We start from the raw sequence: 19,183 nt of genomic DNA on the forward strand, positions 1-19,183 counted from the left end.
ACTCATTGCATATACTAATTTCATTAAAGTGACACGACAATATATGAAATAGATTTATGTGCAAAAAAATCCTATCTTTTTTTTATTTGGCGCCATTTTAATTGACTAATTGCAATAACTACAGCATAAACATCTAAGTTATGTGGTCTGCAATGAAGGGATGATAATTTGCAGTAGCAACAAAAATATTGAAACTACTCCAATGCCTACAAAAATAAAAAAGTTTAACTACACTGCGTTGAGGTTTGTTTATTGTTGTTCAAAACTATAGTTATACATGGTAGAATATGTTTTTATTATTTATTTGATTTGAATCCAATGGTGTGAAATAAATTCTCAAGTGATTGTGCTGTATGTTAAAAACGCAGGAATGGAGGCTGATAAAAAAATATTCAAGATTGCTTGTGCCCAAGCAAGATTGAAGCGAAAAATGATTTTGAAAGAAAACATGATGAATAAGAAATGTGTTAAAGAGTGTGGTATATCTTCTAAAAGCCAACATGGAAGAACATTGTGTACTCCACTGTCTGATGTTACAACTCAATTTTTGTCTGGAGGAAGACTTAACACTTCTGGAAGAGTACAATGTCATCAAAATAGAGATGCAGTTCCGGATAGTAATGCTTCTCATCGACAAAACCTATTGCCTAGGTTTGAGATTGTTTTTTCAGAAAAGGAAAAAGATAATCAGTGCTTATTCAATAAGAGTAGTAGTCAACATTCTTCCTTAACTGCATCTCATTTTCATATGGGTGAAGAAATAAGTCAACCATGTACTAATGCAGACAATCCAGACAATGGCCAAGGTATTAATTAATTTATGTACTACCAAATGGATATATTGTTTAATTCTGACTGCTTTCAAATGATCACAGTTCAACAGATGGCTAAAATGCGAAAAAATCAACATATAAAGCCAAAAACATATACAACTTCAGACTCTGAATATTCCATACAATTTGACGAAAGATAAGATACTATTAATTACATCTTTACTTTACTATATTTAGTTTCTTTAAAAATGTTTACTAAAATCGAGATACACATTCAGTTCCTATGTAGATATAGGAGACCCAATTTATACGTGCCCCCATTGCAAAGCATGCATGTGGTATGAAGAAAGGATAGACAAGCATAAACATTCTGCAATTCCAAAGTTTAATTTGTGCTGTGGAAATGGAAAAGTGCAGTTACCTCTATTGAAGGATGCTCCTACTGTTTTGAAGCAATTATTGTTTGATTCCAATAGCAGAGAAGGAAAAAATTTCCAACAACATATTCGTACATATAATATGATGTTTGCTTTTACATCACCAGGTGCCAAAGTTGATAACAACTATAACAATGGTCATGATCCACCGAATCTGAGGATCCAAGGCCAAGCTTGCCATAGAATAGGTAGTTTGCTCCCGCCTGCAGGACAAATTCCTAAGTTTGCCCAACTATATATTTATGATACTGAAAATGAAACACACAACAGAATCCAATCCTTAAGGTACGTGAAGCTAAAGTTTGTTTAAATCAGCAATTTGATATTTTGGATGCTGTATTAATTAAGATTCTATTAATTTTCAGCAATGACAACAAAATTGACGTGGATATTGTAGGCAAATTAACAAAAATGTTAGATGAATTCAATGTTCATGCGAAATCATTCCGAGTTGCTAGAGACCGTTACAGAGAACAACCTTTCCATGATCTTAAATTAAGGCTAATTGCTGATAGGAATAAGGATGGAAGGTTATATAATATTCCTACCGTTTCAGAAGTAGCAGCACTAATTGTTGGTGACATTGACAGTGCTTCCCCAAGAGATATCATAATGGAAAATAGAAGTGGAAAACTGCAGAGAATTAACGAACTTCACACGAGTTACCTAGGCTTCCAATATCCTTTACTATTTCCATATGGGGAAGATGGTTATAGGCATGATGTTAATCATCGAGTAACAAGTACTTCAAAAAACATGAAGAGAAATCGCTTGACAATAAGGGAATGGTTCTGCTTCCGGATTCAGAGTAGAGAATTAGAAGCACAGACACTACTAAGATCTAGGCGATTGTTCCAACAATTTGTTGTTGATGGATACACTATGCTAGAGTCTGAAAGGTTATCATTCATAAGAAATAACCAGTCCAAGCTTAGAGTGGACAAGTACGATAACCTCTTCCAATCAAAATCAAGTACTCAAGAAGAAGGATCTACAAAAGGCAAAAGAGTTGTACTACCTTCCACTTTTGTTGGTGGTACGCGATTTATGGAACAACTTTATTTTGATGGGATGGCCATTTGTAGTCATGTTGGTTTTCCAGATTTGTTTGTTACTTTTACATGCAATCCGAAGTGGCCTGAAATACACAGAATTTTATCACATCAAAATTTATCTGCATCTGATAGACCAGACTTGGTAGCAAGGGTTTTCCGAATCAAATTTGATCATCTTCTAGCAGATCTTACGAAAAATCATTTGTTGGGCAGGGTCATTGGATGTATATTCCCGTTTCCCTATTATTTGATAACGTAAATATTTTTTTGTTCGTTCATATACTAATGGAATGAATTTACAATGCAGACATGTATACTATTGAATTCCAAAAGCGTGGTCTACCTCATGCTCATCTGCTTCTCTTCTTGCACCAAAGTGACAAATATCCAAGGGCTGATGATATTGATAAAGTAATATCAGCTGAAATTCCGTGCCCAATTGCAAATCCTAAACTATATGAATGTGTGAAGGATCATATGATTCATGGTCCCTGTGGAGTAGTAAATAAATCCCTTCCTTGCATGAAGAATGGTAAATGCTCACGCTTTTATCCTAAAAAATTTCAGAGTAGTACAAGTATTTCAGAAGATGGATTTCCACAGTATCGAAGAAGAGACAATGGAGTCTGCGTGGTCAAGAACCATGTTTCTTTAGACAATCGATCTGTGGTTCCATATAATCCTAAATTGTTACTTAAATATGAAGGTCACATCAATGTTGAATGGTGCAACAAAAGTACTTCAATTAAGTACTTATTCAAATACATCAACAAGGGTTATGACAGAATTACAGCGGCTATAGTTAATAATACCAATGCAACTCATCTTCATGACCAGTCAGGAGATGAAATTAAACAATATCTTGATTGTAGATACATATCACCATCTGAGGCATGTTGGAGAATATTTTCATTTCCTATTCATGGCAGGAATCCAGCTGTTGAACGTTTATTTTTTCATCTTCCCGGAGAACAATCAGTGTACTTTAAAGACGACGACTTTATTGATGAAGTCATAGGAAAAGCAACTGTAGCAGAATCAATGTTTACAAGTTGGATGGAATGTAATAAAAAGTATGAATTGGCAAGAACTTTGACATACCCAGAGATTGTGTCAAAATTTGTCTATGTCAAGAAAGACAGATGTTGGAAACCCAGGAAAATAGGAAACACAATTGGAAGACTTATTTGGGTTCCACCATCAACAGGTGAATTATACTATCTAAGGAGGATGCTCACTGTTGTCAAAGGTCCTTTATGTTATGAAGATATCAGAACGGTGGATAATATATTATATTCAACCTTTAGAGAAGCATGTGAAACCTTGGGATTTTTGGCAGATGATAAGGAATATGTAGAAGCAATCAAAGAAGCCAAAGATTGGGGCAGTGGAAATTATCTAAGGAAACTTTTCGTGACAATGCTATTGTCCAATAGTGTCAACAAACCACTAGATCTATGGGAAAAAACTTGGAAATGGCTATCTGATGACATATTATATAGGGAAAGAATAAAAGCTGGCAATCCAGGTATGTCTGTCTTAAAATTATAAACTTATAAGAGAAATAAGTTACTGAAATAACAGAAATGAATACTTAAGTAACTGAATTTTAATGCAGAACTGCAATTATCACTTGATATATTGCGAAACTTGACGTTATTCCATATTGAAGAGATACTACAAAGTAATAGAAGAAGCCTAAAACAATTCCCAACAATGCCATATCCAGATGGTTTTATTATAGCTCAATGTGGGAACAGATTGGTGTACTCAGAACTTGACTACAATCCTGTCACCCAAGCAAATCTTTTTCAGGAAAATTATGATCGGATGACAGGTATAACCTAACTTAAAATTCATGAGTACATTTTTTGTTTTCAATAATTAATATCTGAATTACAATTGTAGGGGAACAAAAAGACATATTTCAAAAAGTTACTGAAGCTGTTATTAAAGATGTGAGAGGAATGTTCTTTCTGTATGGCTATGGGGGTACCGGAAAGACTTTCATGTGGACAACTATTTCTTCAGCATTGAGATCTAAGAGAAAAATTGTATTAACTGTTGCATCAAGTGGTATAGCATCTTTATTGTTGCCAGGAGGAAGGACATCACATTCAAAGTTCAGAATTCCAATTCCAACCATGGAAAACTCAATTTGTAACATAGAGCAGGGTTCTGAAGCTGCTGAGCTACTAAAATTAACTGATCTCATTATTTGGGATGAAGCACCAATGGCACACAAATTTTGTTTCGAAACTCTAGACAGGACCTTAAATGACATAATGAAATACAAAATGAAACCAAATTTAGTATTTGGAGGAAAGGTAGTAGTTTTTGGAGGTGATTTCAGACAGATATTACCTGTCATTCCTAGAGGAACTAGATCAGACATTGTACATGCAACAATCAATGCTTCTTACCTATGGCAGCATTGTCAAGTTTTGACATTGACAAAGAACATGAGACTTCTACAACCAGGTTTACCAAGCACTTCAACATGCGAAATTCAGCAATTCTCCGATTGGATTGTAAAACTAGGTGATGGTATGTTGTGCGAACCCAATGATGGTGTTGTGGATATCGAAATACCTCCAGAATTTTTGATCTCTGATTTTAATGATCCAATTGAAGCTATTGTGTTAAGCACATATCCTGATCTATTGGAGAATTATAGAAATGAGAATTTCCTGCAGACCAGAGCTATACTGGCCAGTAGAATTGAAACAGTAGAAGAAATCAACAAATACATATTATCTTTAATTCCAGGTAATTATTAGGATATTGTTAGTCACATATGTTACATATTGAATATGAATTATATATGCAGTAACTAATACTATGACTATTTTGCAGGACAAGAACAAGAATACCTAAGTGCAGATACAATTGATAAGACAGATAATCCAATAAACGATGAATATGATGTTCTTACTCCAAAATTCCTGAATTCATTAACTACATCAGGTTTACCAAGTCATCAAATAACCCTCAAAATCGGAGCTCCTATAATGTTGCTAAGAAACTTGGATCAATCAGAGGGGTTGTGCAATGGAAGCAGATTAATTATTACAAGGTTGCAAAAACATGTAATAGCAGCGAAGATTCTTAGTGGAAACAAAAAGGGTAACGAAGTTTACATTCCACGTATGTCTATGTCTCCATCTCAATCTCCTTGGCCATTTAAACTAATCAGAAGGCAATTTCCAATAATGTTATCTTATGCAATGACAATTAACAAATCACAGGGACAATCTTTGTGTTCGGTTGGATTATATTTGCCAAAACCAGTATTTAGCCATGGTCAATTATATGTCGCAGTTTCTAGGGTTCAGAGTAAATCGGGATTAAAAATTTTTAATCCATGATTCTGACAAAAAACCATTGTCTTCAACGACAAATGTTGTATTTAAGGAAGTCTTTCAAAATGTATAGAAATTCAGACTATATTAATTTCATTTTCATAACTGAGTGGGTTATGTATTTTGTATAGACAGAGCAGATTTGACAACTAATGTGAAACTCCATGTCCATTATCTAATGACTTTCAAGTTATACAGTTTCAGATACAAAGAAAGAGGATGATACTTGATAAAAGGAACAACTGCAGCATTGTATGAATTGTTGCATGAGCTAATTGGCTCAGAAATGGTGGACATAGTAATTCGAACTAAAAACTATGTCCTCATTTATTGCGAGACCAACCATGGCAGACACGTATTCATATTCAATAAAGAATGCATTTATGTACTGAACTCTTTTTCTTTTTACACTACCGCCACCTCCATTTAATGATTTCTTTCACGAACACAGTATTAAATTGAAATGAAAGATAACCATATACACCAATTAATGAGCGTGAAACGTATTTAGTTTGCAGAAACGCAGTATTTGTTTTTTCACAATTTATCAACAATTAAAATATAGGTTATAAGTATTGTTCCACTTTGTTTTCTAAATCCACTTAATCACTTCAATCCATCCAATTTATTGGAAACAAATCTACTTTCTATATGGAACATTTATTGTTTCAATAAGACGTGACTGAAAATGAAGATTTACCATTATGTAAACTAATTCCATTAGTCCTTAGCTAAATTAACAAAATCGTTTAAAATAGAAACCGATACTTCTTCCATTCAAATAAAACGTTGGCATCATACCAAAATACAAGTGCCAACCAAAAAAATATGTCCTTGTGCGTAAACAGCACCAAAATATTACCACAGCGTACAGAAATTAAACATTCCAGTTAAATATTACAGTAACACACTAGATTTTCTGAACTACGATTAAATTGTCTTCGTTTTTCCTAACTTCTAACTTTATCCTATCACCAGCGCATAACTTATTTTCCGTGACAAATCTCCTCCATCCACACCCCAGATAGCATTCAGTGCGCGCCCTCTGAGCCCATCTGATTGAACACTGCCAGTACATTCCATTACCATTTGATAATAGGCATTCCTTCTTAGATGTCGAAAATGCATTGGCAACGAATGAAGCATTCAGATACTGGAATAGGAATTAAAAAGATTGTAAGTAACTACAAAGTTTTATAGAAGATCAAATAAATTTACTGTAATAAATAAAACTAAGTCATACCAGTGACAATGCAACAACATCATAAGCAGTCAAACATTTTATTAAGCAATTGTCACTATCATCTTCTGGAACATCTTCAAGGTTTTCTGCAGTACCAGAACAAGATGCTGCATTTTCAGTATAGGCAATCTCGATTCCTTCCACTGAAAATAACTTAATTAAGAAAACATTGAGTGATACATAACTCATATGCAAGTAGACTTCATCCTTCAGATTACAGTATTTGAACATTTTCCGAATCGGACCACGAAGAATCGTGGTTCCATTTGGGGTCACATGAAACTTAAACTTGAAAGTTTTAGAATTCGGATCAACAAACTCCATCTCCTGGTCAAAAACTATTTTCCTTTCCCAGAATAGGTGGAAATAAGCATCCAAGGTAATTGTAGCCTGCATTCCAAAAATCATACAATATTAGACTAAAATATGAAACAGTTATTTTTACACAAAACAAGAATGATAAATGCTACAGATTTACCTCTTTGGGACTTAACAGAATCCTGAAAGAAGACAAGAACCTAGACCACACCAAATCTTCTTCTGCAATGTAGCTATCAGCTATACCTCGGTATTCTATTTCAGTCCATTGTAAGTCGAAAATCCTCAGGCGAAAATATCGATCACCACAAAATACAGTGCAGACATAATGCAAGTCTCTCAGATCATAAAATTCTTCGAAAAAAGGTGGTATTCGAAAAATTCCCTTTCTTATCAGATCTTCCTCAAACTCTAAGTTCATAACATTACCCATTGGGTCAGTAAAATAATTGGTCCCAAGAGTAAGTTTGTTTCCCCATTCCAGCATAAAACCATCTTCAAAATCCCCAAACCCCTGCAACGTAATATATGCCAGGAAACGACAATAAAAGACATGCATGTAAGACAAAATAACAAATACTACATGAATAATATTCGAAACATCAATACAAACAAAATACAAGTACCGATTACAAAATCAAAGCTGGTGAAAAAGGTATATAGTATAATATCGGAAAATAAACTGCAAAAGCAAAATACTACTTACATCACCTGGATACAGCAAGCAGATGGAGTTTTGGAACAGATTTTTGAAGCTGTATTTACCCGAGAAAGACATCTTCTCCCACACCCACACAGCGAACCAGAGAAGCCAAGAACTGTGACTGAACTCAGAATGCAAGCAAACGTAAAGTCTAATGCTGTTCCTTCAAAAAACTGAATAAAATATACGTTTCCGGAAACATCTGATATATTAATCGCCTCCTTAAAATATAATTATATTATTTAAAACGAAAACAAAATACTTTTATTGATTTTTAATACTTATTAATGCAAAACTATTATTTGAAGATCAAATTTATTATCCATAATTATATTAGGTTACTTAATGTATTTTTTAAAAGTACGCAAAATGCAAAATATATGATAAGTTGAAATATACGCATTACCAATATTTCTTTCACTATAGTTTAGTAATTACTATTATTTATTTTTATTACTTAAAAATTATTACTTATTCGATTAATAACAAAATTATTATTTTGTATCTCTAAGTATTACTATCTAAAATAAACCTTTTAAAAAAATCACAATTTTACGTACTATTTATCATTCAATGTACTATTTGTCTTCAAATCCAAATTTATATAGCAATCAAAATATCTAAATCCCTATATAACGAAATTTAAATTACATATTTTAAAACATAAATACGAAACTTAAACTCTCTTTGACGTATATATTTCATATATATTACTTTTGTCAACTATAATATTTTGTAACAATATTTATTGAAAAAAAAAATACCCATCTACTTAAAAATTAATATTTTATTCTATCAAAAATACAACATTAAAAGAAAAAAAAAACAGAAAGCACCACCCGTGCGTACGCACGGGTATAGCACTAGTTAAAAATAAAAATTTAGAATGACCGAAAAAGTTCACAAATATTTAGATAAAAAGTCAATTAAACCTAAATTTAAAATAAAAGGTAACAATTGACCCAAAGAGTAACAAACAAAAACTAACGTTCCATATATATTTATTTATATATACTTTGTGGTTTTGTGTCCAATTGCAACTAACAAAGGTAACATGGGAGATTCCGGAAGTCTGGAACGGTTGTTAAATGATCATAACATGGCCATAGAAAAACAATGTTAGATTGAACAACGATGTAACAGGTTAACTCTGTGTGTATCATTATTTTTAATTTTTATTTATTATGCTCACATTATATGTGAAGACTTATCATGATTCTTCTTTTATGCCTTAATTAATTTTTTTCAACGCCATCGTAATTAAATATAGTTTCTATACGAACACAAATTTTGGGTCTTCACTTTAATTCTGTCGGTTATATTATATTGCCTATAATAATCTTTTTGTAAAATTTCTTTAATGGATTTCGCCTATATTATAAATTGAAGTCCATAGTTTAATTAATTATTTTATCACTAAAAAAATGTGTATCATGACTTAATTTCTCGATGACTTATATTTTTCAAGGACAATTCTTCAGGAACTCTTACGAAAAATACAATGCCAATCTTTTAGAAAAGAGCAATTTCCTAGTCTTTTTTCAAACTAAACTTTCACCTAATGTGATATGACCTCCTATTAAAGTTTTTTATACTTAAGTTTATCAAGTATAAAAATGTCAAAATAGGTGGTTCAATTCGGTTCATCAGACATTTGAATCGTTAATACTTCAGTCTTTAACTATTATTTTTATAATAATATTTTAAAAGTTAGATGAACACTTTCATTTTACTATTATAAAATATAACTTAAGTCAATTCACTTCTATTGTAATGTAATAAATATATAAATACATTGTAAAAAAAATATAAATTTGTAAGTGAGTTAACCCACGAATCCGTGGTGGGCCAAACCGAGTTGCAAAATCTTTGATTCACCAAAAAGTGAACCGGATTGAACTGACCCCTTTTTTAGGGCAACTCGTTGTGAATAACTTGTATGAGCTGGATTAACTCATTTTGACATCCCTACTCAAGTGTTTATATAATTGAAATTATAAAATAAAAACATGTGATATAACATTAAATGAATTTTAATTTTTTTTATTTGATATTCTTTTATAAATAATTTGTGTATATTATATTGAGTGAATTTTTTATTTATTTATTATATAAGTTGAAGTACTATCTTCGATTTGAATTTTTCCTTTATTTGTTTTATATGAGAATATAAAAACAAGAGGATGATATTAGTTATTAATTCTTTTATAGTTGAACAATTTGAAAAAAATAATTAGTTTTTAGTATTTCATTACACTACTGTGGAAACTTTCATGACAATACTGTTTAATTTTCTACACCAATTAAATAATAATCGACATATAGTATAATTTAGTAATTATGTCGATTACAATTTTAACTATTGGGGTTGTTAGTTGATCTTGAGGTCATATCGCACTTTGTTCTTCTATATAAGATGTCTAATCTTTCTTTGTTTGTTTTATAGTAGCTAAGAAAACTAAATTGATTCACACTTTGACAAACTTATTATTCAAACAAAACTTGATATTTATTATTTGTTATCATAAAAACTTTGGGTAACTTGCTGGCAAACCTATATGTTGATTTATGTCTTACTCATTTATGTGTTAACATTAACATCCACATGCATTCCTCGTTTACACAATTTTTAAATTAAAATAGAATTCCCAAATTGATATGAAAATGGAAAACAAAATTATTCCCATTGTTTAAAAATAGAATTTACAAAAACTAGCCAAAATTTTTTGTGGTGGCAGAATCAATAAAGTTTTATTTATAATTTCCTCTACCAAATCTCGATAGAGTTCAACTCAAATCGATCTAGTTTGAAATTCAACCTAACTTTTGGCTCGATTTGAACTTTGACCTGATTCGTCTTGACCTTTTTGCTAAACTCAACTCGAATTTTTAGACTTGTGAACTTTTTATGTCCTAACCAATTAGCAATTCCATAACTTAAGAAATTTTAATTTCCTTTTCTGAGTGAATTTCAAATTCTACTATTTTAGCTATTTCAAATACCTTCTTAAAATTTCTCAATTTCAATTTTCTTTTAATTTCCTCATCCAAATATATCATTTTTCATTAAAATATTTAAAATTCTCCAAAATAAATGAATTACTCTTTTAAATTGTTTTATCCAAACATACTATTAAGAAAAATTTCCTGCAAAGGAATCAAACAAAAAAAGCTCAACAAAAATCGTAAGGAATAAAATACTAAAATATGTTAAGAAGACTATTTATAAAGGTACGACGTCACATGAAATAAAATTCAATACCCAATTAAAAAAAAAACTATTTTCACTAAAATAACTACTTTCTTGATATTTGGAGAGAGACCGGAAGAATATAAAAATACAACTAATTCATTAAAGGTTGTCTCATTAATGAATAGTGAACATAGTAAATTGGGTGATCAGTTCATCTAATATTAAAACATAAATCAAATCATTAACACATGAATAACAAAAATTAAATATATAAAACAATAGTAATACAAACAATTAGAGTAGATCACATCCAACCTCAATACTAAACACTTATATTGATGATTCTTGCCAAAAGCATATGGAGTTGTTATACCTCTCTCATAACTCTATTAGAATACAGAGTAGCATTCTATTTTTATATAAAATAAAGATTGATGCTCAACTCTAGTCTTCAATGCCCAACAATAGAGGTTTTCTCCTATGCGGGATTTTCTTATGATTCAAGCTTCTGATTTGATATTTACCCTTGAGGTTTTCTCTCTAGAAAGATTTTTTTGGATACAACTCTTCCTTTTAGTTTTTAAGCTCTTTAGATTTGATTAATTTAGGTTTCCTTCACTAAAGGATTTCTTCCATGATTGTTTGGTTGTGAAACCAAAAAGGAACATAGGGTGACTTGAGATTCATGTTATGCGGTTTGTCCCACACAGAGAAACCTGAGATGAGTGATGATGAGATTGGAGTTCTCACTCTTTCTTATTTGATTGCATGCTTATGATACACCATATTCATTCTTTTTTCTTTGGTTCTTATCTCCTTCCATCAACAATGTAATGGAGAAATTTTCTTTATTATACTTTGGCTTTCTTTAGACGTTATTTTACGAGTATTTGATTATCTTTGCTAAGGTTTTTGTGTTTATAATCATTGTGGAGCAATACTAACACTTGTACACAAGTTAAATAGATAAAAGTTTAAAGAAATTATATTAGAGAATCTCTTTAAATTAGTAAATAATTAACTAATTTTAATTCATAAAGTAATTTATTTATTATTTTTCTAAAGTGAAAATTTTAATAAAGAAGTTTGTCTAAATGTGTCCTAAAAATACATTTTTTTTTTAATTTTTAATTGTTATTTTCAATCATAAAATGTGATCACAATCTTAAGACACCAACGTGAGCATTAGTATTGAAATTTTCTTTCACTAATTTCATTTTCACCAGGTTTTGCGGTGCATCAACGTGATTTGGATTTCTTCCAAAACGACGACGTCCTTCTCATGCCGTCACTTTATCACCTAATATATCGCAATGGGTCCCAAATACCCCATGTGCCTTTCCTCGTTTTCCGTAGGTTTCTATTTCTCCCATGAAACACGACAATGATTTTACTTTGTAAAAATAAATTTAAGTACTATAAGAGAGAAATACGAGAATAAAAATTTAATTTAAATAGTATAAGATTGTAAAGATTTTCTATGATGTCAATGATTGACTTTTACCGCATATATATTTATATTTTGACAGGTTTATAGGTAAAGTAAATATAAAGAAATGTAATATATTATATCAACAAGAATGGACTTCTCAATATATTTTGTTTTTCCAATGAAAAGAAAATGTAGTTTATTTCGTTTCAGGTTGACAAATTCTCACCCAGTTTTTATTTTATTTGTCATAATTTATTTTTTTAAACGATGCTTCTATACTTCAGAATTCCCGACATTCTTAATTATATCAAATTATACTTTTACATTGACTACAATTTTAATTATTTAATTTATTTATTAAAAACTTTCCATTTAAATTTATATTGAACCATACATTTTTTTTTAATTCCAAAATAAATATTTTATGAGGTAAAATGATCATATGTATTTCAGTTTTTCCCATTGAAATTTGACTTTGTACTTGAGTAGCGAATTTAAGTCTTCACAATACTAATATCATCACGATTTTCTTTACCTTTCTCTTCTATTCTCTTCCATTTATCATATATTTGAGACAATCAAATACTTCTATAAAAATACTATAAAAAATTACACTTACATAGTAAGAAACATATAATCCTTCCTACCTTTTAAATATACACAATTTTACATTTTTAATAAAACTATTTTCACTTATTTTACATTTTCTTGCGAGGATCAAATTCAGTACATATATTAACTTTTAAATATACATATACACAATTGAGAAATGAAAGACTAAATTTGCATTTTCTTTTAAGGATCAAATTCATCTATATAAACATATCTGAACTTTGATATGTGTAACTAGAAGATGGGGGATTATTTTCAAATATTATATTATGTTTTCAGTAGAAACAAATTTCCTTATCTGTAATAAAATTGTAATTTCCTTTTCTTTTAGTTTTTAATTTTTTTTTGTTACAAATTCTTATTTGATTGTAATTTTAGTATCGGGAAATTTGATTTAAACTTTAAGAAACTTTTATATTGTAATTTTTGAATGAATTTATTTGGTTGTAGTATAAGAAAGGAAATGAAAAAGAGTGTAGAAAATATACAGAATTATGCAGAATCTTTTCAAATGTTGCAATTTGAACAATAAAAGAAGTCTATTTAAAGACCCTCACTCTATAAAACATTAGCCATTGCTTCCTGCATTCCATCAATTTCTTTCTGTGTTCATCAATATAAGGGAAATATTTAAATATCCTTCACCATCATACCCAAACTTCCATTTTCACCACCACTCCCATAGCTGCAACAGTCACCTAAAGGCTACTGTAGAAGAAGAGAGAAAATGCTAAAAGAATTAATTTCAAAATGTTTTTTTCAAAAAAATATTTCATGTTTTTCAAATCCCATTTCATATCGGAAGTTTTATTCTGGGAAACTTTGCTCCGGAAATATTATTTTAAAATTTTCAAAATCTTCTGAAAGCCTAGTCCAGAATTTATAATTCCAAAGTGACTTTTATACAAATAAAATGGTCATATTAAAAAATTGAAGAGATGCTGGAAGCAATTACCTAAAACTTTTTGCAAACTTAAGATAAGATCAAACACACAATAAAAATAAAGACAAGGGCGATGCAGCTCAATCGAGACGAAAATTTCTATTTGGTGACAAAATTCTTAAAGTTGATTTCAGATTTGAAAAAGGAGTAATTTGAAGTAGAAGCTTTAATGTGTGAAGACTGGTATTGTAACAATAAACAAGAAAGTGCAAAAGTATGTTGTCTTAAAGTTGAATATAATTTAATAATGGTTTAAATAATGAATGTGCTGGCTTGTTTATAATTCATCAATTTGGATAGCAAACATAGGCACTTTAGAGTTGACTGGTTTATCATCAGAATCCTCACTCTGGCTGTTTTCAGAACCCATTGATGCTCCTCCCTTTTTGAAGTAATATGTTTTGAAATCGTAATCACCATCCATTGAAACTTTCTTAGCCTTTTTTCTTTTCTTCTTCTTTGCGCGCCTCAGTTTTGTATTAAGCATACCGTCCGTAGTATATAATTTTTCATTTTGCCTACTTGCTGCACTGTTATCCTTCTTCTTCCCACCATCATCTTCCATGGATTCATCCACCTCACCCACATTTCTGAGACCTTCCCCTTGGTCAGCTGAGTTGGCTTCTGTCTCATCCTACAACAGAATGCTTTAATTATTAAGTGTGATATCAACAGTCAATTTCCTAGGAATTTTCTCTAAACGGTTTCAAGAAACAAACCTCCAACATCATTTCATTAAGATTGAGAGGATGACTTGAAGGAACTTCAACAACATTGAAGTCATCAACAGATTTAAAGCTCCCAATATATGAAGATTCATGATTGTAGACTTCATCAACGTTAAACTCTTTTGCAAATTCAGACAGCGTAAAAGGAAGCATAATCGAACAACCCACGCATAGAAAAATCCAATGTTCTATAACATCACCTATCCAGTTGCATTTTTAAAACCTAACAAAACCCCATTTTATAACTAGGGTAAGTGACAAGATTTAACGAAAGGGTGCTATTATCACCAGACATCCTGAGAATGGTTAGATCAAACCACACACAACCATATAGTAAAATACAATGTACACACCCAGCGACCCACGGACTAACCTCATTCACACCATCATTGTTAACACAAAAGTAAAGGGAAGTTGTAAAGAGGGAACGATTATGAAAATAATTGAATTTATAATTGAAAGTAATTCTATTTGAGAAAATGGAGGAAAAGGGGATAAGAAATTTACACAAAAAAACAGATGTTAAATTAAAATGTACAATGGGCCAATAACACTTATACTTAAAAATAGACAAAACATAACACGTTTAAAGACAAAAAACACCCTTATATATATAGCCACTAGTCAAACCAAATGCACCAAAAAATAGCAAATACTTCAAACTTTTGTAGAATTGAATAGAATTTTTTCAATGTCACAAGCTCATTTTCTTTTACTATTTTTTCATGTAAAATACCTATAAATCTTCTACCATTCATTTTGAACTGAATTAATGCAAATAAACACCTGAATAACCAGATAATAAGAGGAGGGGAGAATGACTTGGTATACCTGGGCTAATAGGATCTAACTTCTCAATCCTCTTGCAATTTTTTAAGGCAATGGAAGCATCATTTTCTTAAGACTTTAGCATAACAACACCAGGACAATCTAACAACTTAACATTTTTGTCCAATTGAACCTCTTGCATTTGTTAACCCCGGAGTAGATCCAACATTCACAACATGATACCTTTTTAAACTATTAATAAGACTACTCTTACCCACATTGGGCAAGCCAATCAAACCCACAGTTATTGACTTCTTGATCTGTCAAGACAAGGAAGCAAAACAACAAAAAAATCAATAATTTACAATTAAAGGACAAAAGCAGGAAAAACAAAACAATTAATAGATAAGCAATAGACATTATAAAGACTAGAAAAAAAAAACTACACCAAGGAAAATAAAAAATAAGTCAAAGGAAAAATCCCCAAAAGGTAGCAATGAAAACCCACGAAGATCCACACTAAAGCATATTCTTCCAACTTAAAAACTATATATTTAGTTTTTCCTGTGATTGACCAAAAGTTGGCACATTCATGCACAAGCAAACAAATGTCAGAGATCAGTGTCACCTAGATGACTAAATATGTGTGTTTGTTGTGTGTGCAAGCTTTTAACTAGGCGCAAACTTCACTTTTCTTTGTAGAGTTAAATTAGACCTAAACATACATTTTTACTATTCTGATTCTAAAAATAAAATATATTTGGATAATAAAATCATTTTCAACCGATAAAATAACACCAACACTACAATAAGAAAAAACCCTATCTAACAGGATTGATACTTATCTTACAATAGAAACTATAATTCAAAAAAGGCATCAGCAATATAGAGAACACCAATGCCAACAATTCTCAAGCTCCAACAAGAGGTGATATTATTTTAGGAGCATGTACCATAAACATAGGGTTTAGTAATAATTTAATTTCTACTGATATGTGAAAAAAATAGCGTGATCTACCACTTTATTTTTCTTTTTGAGCTGGTGCACAAGACACATCTACCAGCAAAAGTTACTTCAAATTGACTCTAAATGTAAGAACAAAAAATGAAAACCAACTCACTTAGGTTCTTCATTTCTCCCTAAGTATATATACTATGAATTATTTGCAAAAATTTCTGATTTTATATTTGGTTCAATATTTAGGTTTGCCAATTTGACAACATTTAAGTTGGTTTTCCTAGTGAAGGCGTCCCTTATTGTATAATTTTCATGTCAAGATAGTGTATCCAATGCACATTAGCAACATCATATATTTAAAACATCCCAGGCCAGAATGCAGGGAAACACATACACAACCACATCCATACACAACCACATACCAAAAAAAGGATCAGCAATGAATACATAAAGGTTTCTCAATCATATATCAGATAAAATTCCATGAAGGGAAGCACAATACCCGAACCAAAACTAAGTTGCAATTTTACAACCAACTATCATCATGAAATCTGTTACCTCATAACTTCTTGAGTAATTCTTCAACAATTTGAGTATAGTATCAACTCCAACGTTTGATCTTTGTTGTTGTGTGCTACACTTGAAGGCCATAGTAGATAATTCTTCTCTAAGGTATTTGAGCCACTTCTCTAAAACTTCTTTAGGCACAAGATCTATTATATGGGTCAAATGATTAGGTAGTGTAAAAATAAATATACCAAAATGGAGAAAGGAGACAAAAATGAAATGTGATCAGTAAACTACAAATTTTATTTAAAACCAAGACAATACTTTTATCAGGACCCGATTTCATCACCATGTTTTCTATCTCAGGACAACGATTCCCAAAGGGTTGCGGGCATCAAGGACCTCCAGTAAGACATCAGAGGCTTCAATGACCTTAACAAGATCCTTGTAAAAGGCTCTATCTGAGCTATCTATGGAATGAGAAAACGAAAAATAACAATTGTCAGAACACAGGCAAGCAAGCACTTGAAAGGTCAAACTAACCAAACTGTCAAGAAAGTACAAATAAATGCACACCTCTGGTCTTCGCAGCATTACCAAAATCATTAGTATTTTTTTTTTAGAATCCTCTAGCAACTTAGAGTCATCTTCATCCTCTAGCAAGGCCAATTTCCTTTTATGAGCCTGAAATAAGTAATGAATAGTAAGTTCCTAACTGCAAGGAAAACAGAAATCACAAAGGACTGTTTTCTTCGTAGCAACAGTCAATCTTCACTGATACAATAATACAAAAACATTTTAATATACCAACAATCAAGCACCCTCATTATCTTCTATCATATACCTTTCTTCTTGTCCATGAACAACTTTCTACAGGAACAAGATTTACATAAAACTTCTACCGACATTTTTTATTTATTCATTCATTTAGCTTATCATGTAACATAACAAACATAACAAATCATAATCAACGATGAAAATGATGCATGAAATGGGAGTTCAATCATGATAAAACAATTACCCTCTCCTTGCGTTCAGCTCTCTTTTGCTCCAATTCATCAATGGCCTTTCTTCGAGTTTCAAGGGCTTTGAGTTCCTGTTCCTTAAAGGGCCAATCGTTGGGAATACTAGAATCCTTCTCAACCTTCTTTTTCCCACTCAGCCGAAGCTGCTACTTCTTTGCTTCCTTCGCTTTTTGTCTGTTGTGCTCTTTCACCTTCGGTATCACCTTGTACTTCTTCTTCAATGAAACCCTCCTACTCTTACTCTCTGCAACGCAAAAAATTCTCAACATTAATAACAAAAAAAAAAAACTAAACACACAAAATCAATGTGCACTACTGATATCAAAGAACAGGGATTAGAGTTTCCTTACTCTTGCTCTTCTTTACCATTGTGTGTTCTCTACCCTCAAGAGAAAAGAAGAAAAGAAAAAAAAAACGAGAGACAAGGAGCCAAAAGATTTGAAGAGGCGTGGATAAATTTGATATTAAATAAAATTTGTTCTTTTGATTTTATTATTAGTTATGAAATAGTGATATAAGATAATTTTTTATATCCTCATCGTTTAATTTGATATAGTGAATTTTAATATGCATGGATTTTTTTATAAGAAAATGTACTTAAATATATTATAAAAGAATTTTAATGTAAAAGAAATTTTAAAAGGGATTTTCTTAGGCTAACTTAAGCCGAATTTTTTAATATTTTGTCCTTAAATAATTTCGCACTTGTTTTTGATAAATACTAATCGGTAGTAAGGTTACAATTTATAAATTTTTATTATTATAGTTTAGTACAATTTAATTTTCTAAAAATATAAAGTAATATATATATATATATATATATATATATATATGTGAGTATTATTATATTTTAAAATTATGTTAATGAATAATTATATATATTTATTATATACGTGAATTCTTTATACTAATAAAAACACAATTTTAACCCTTCTACTTTTTTATATGTCATGTTATAGAACCGGTGGTCTTTATCGTTTCTAAAATAAATTAAAACAAATCACTTTTAACCTATATTTAATAGTCATGATCTTAAATAAAATAAAATAAAATGAACAAAAGTTTATAAGATATGGTGTAACTATAATTCTACTTTTCTTAAAACTAATACTTTAATTCAGATTTA

At 30.8% G+C, this 19,183-nt stretch overlaps 1 protein-coding gene and 1 pseudogene across 1 annotated transcript; one reads left to right on the forward strand and one right to left on the reverse strand.

The window, feature by feature from the left end:
- Positions 1–370: 370 nt before the first annotated feature.
- On the forward strand, positions 371–5,700 carry LOC114184527. The gene is given in 8 exon segments (XM_028071835.1): positions 371–806; positions 1,063–1,495; positions 1,576–2,489; positions 2,573–3,793; positions 3,884–4,102; positions 4,174–5,034; positions 5,122–5,621; positions 5,623–5,700. Coding segments are annotated over 8 exon segments (4,662 nt in total).
- Positions 5,701–6,537: 837 nt separating this feature from the next.
- Positions 6,538–18,426, reverse strand: LOC114184528 (annotated as a pseudogene).
- Positions 18,427–19,183: the final 757 nt, after the last annotated feature.

The sequence above is a fragment of the Vigna unguiculata genome, chromosome 5, assembly GCF_004118075.2.
Source record: "Vigna unguiculata cultivar IT97K-499-35 chromosome 5, ASM411807v1, whole genome shotgun sequence".
In the NCBI taxonomy this organism is placed as follows: domain Eukaryota; kingdom Viridiplantae; phylum Streptophyta; class Magnoliopsida; order Fabales; family Fabaceae; genus Vigna; species Vigna unguiculata.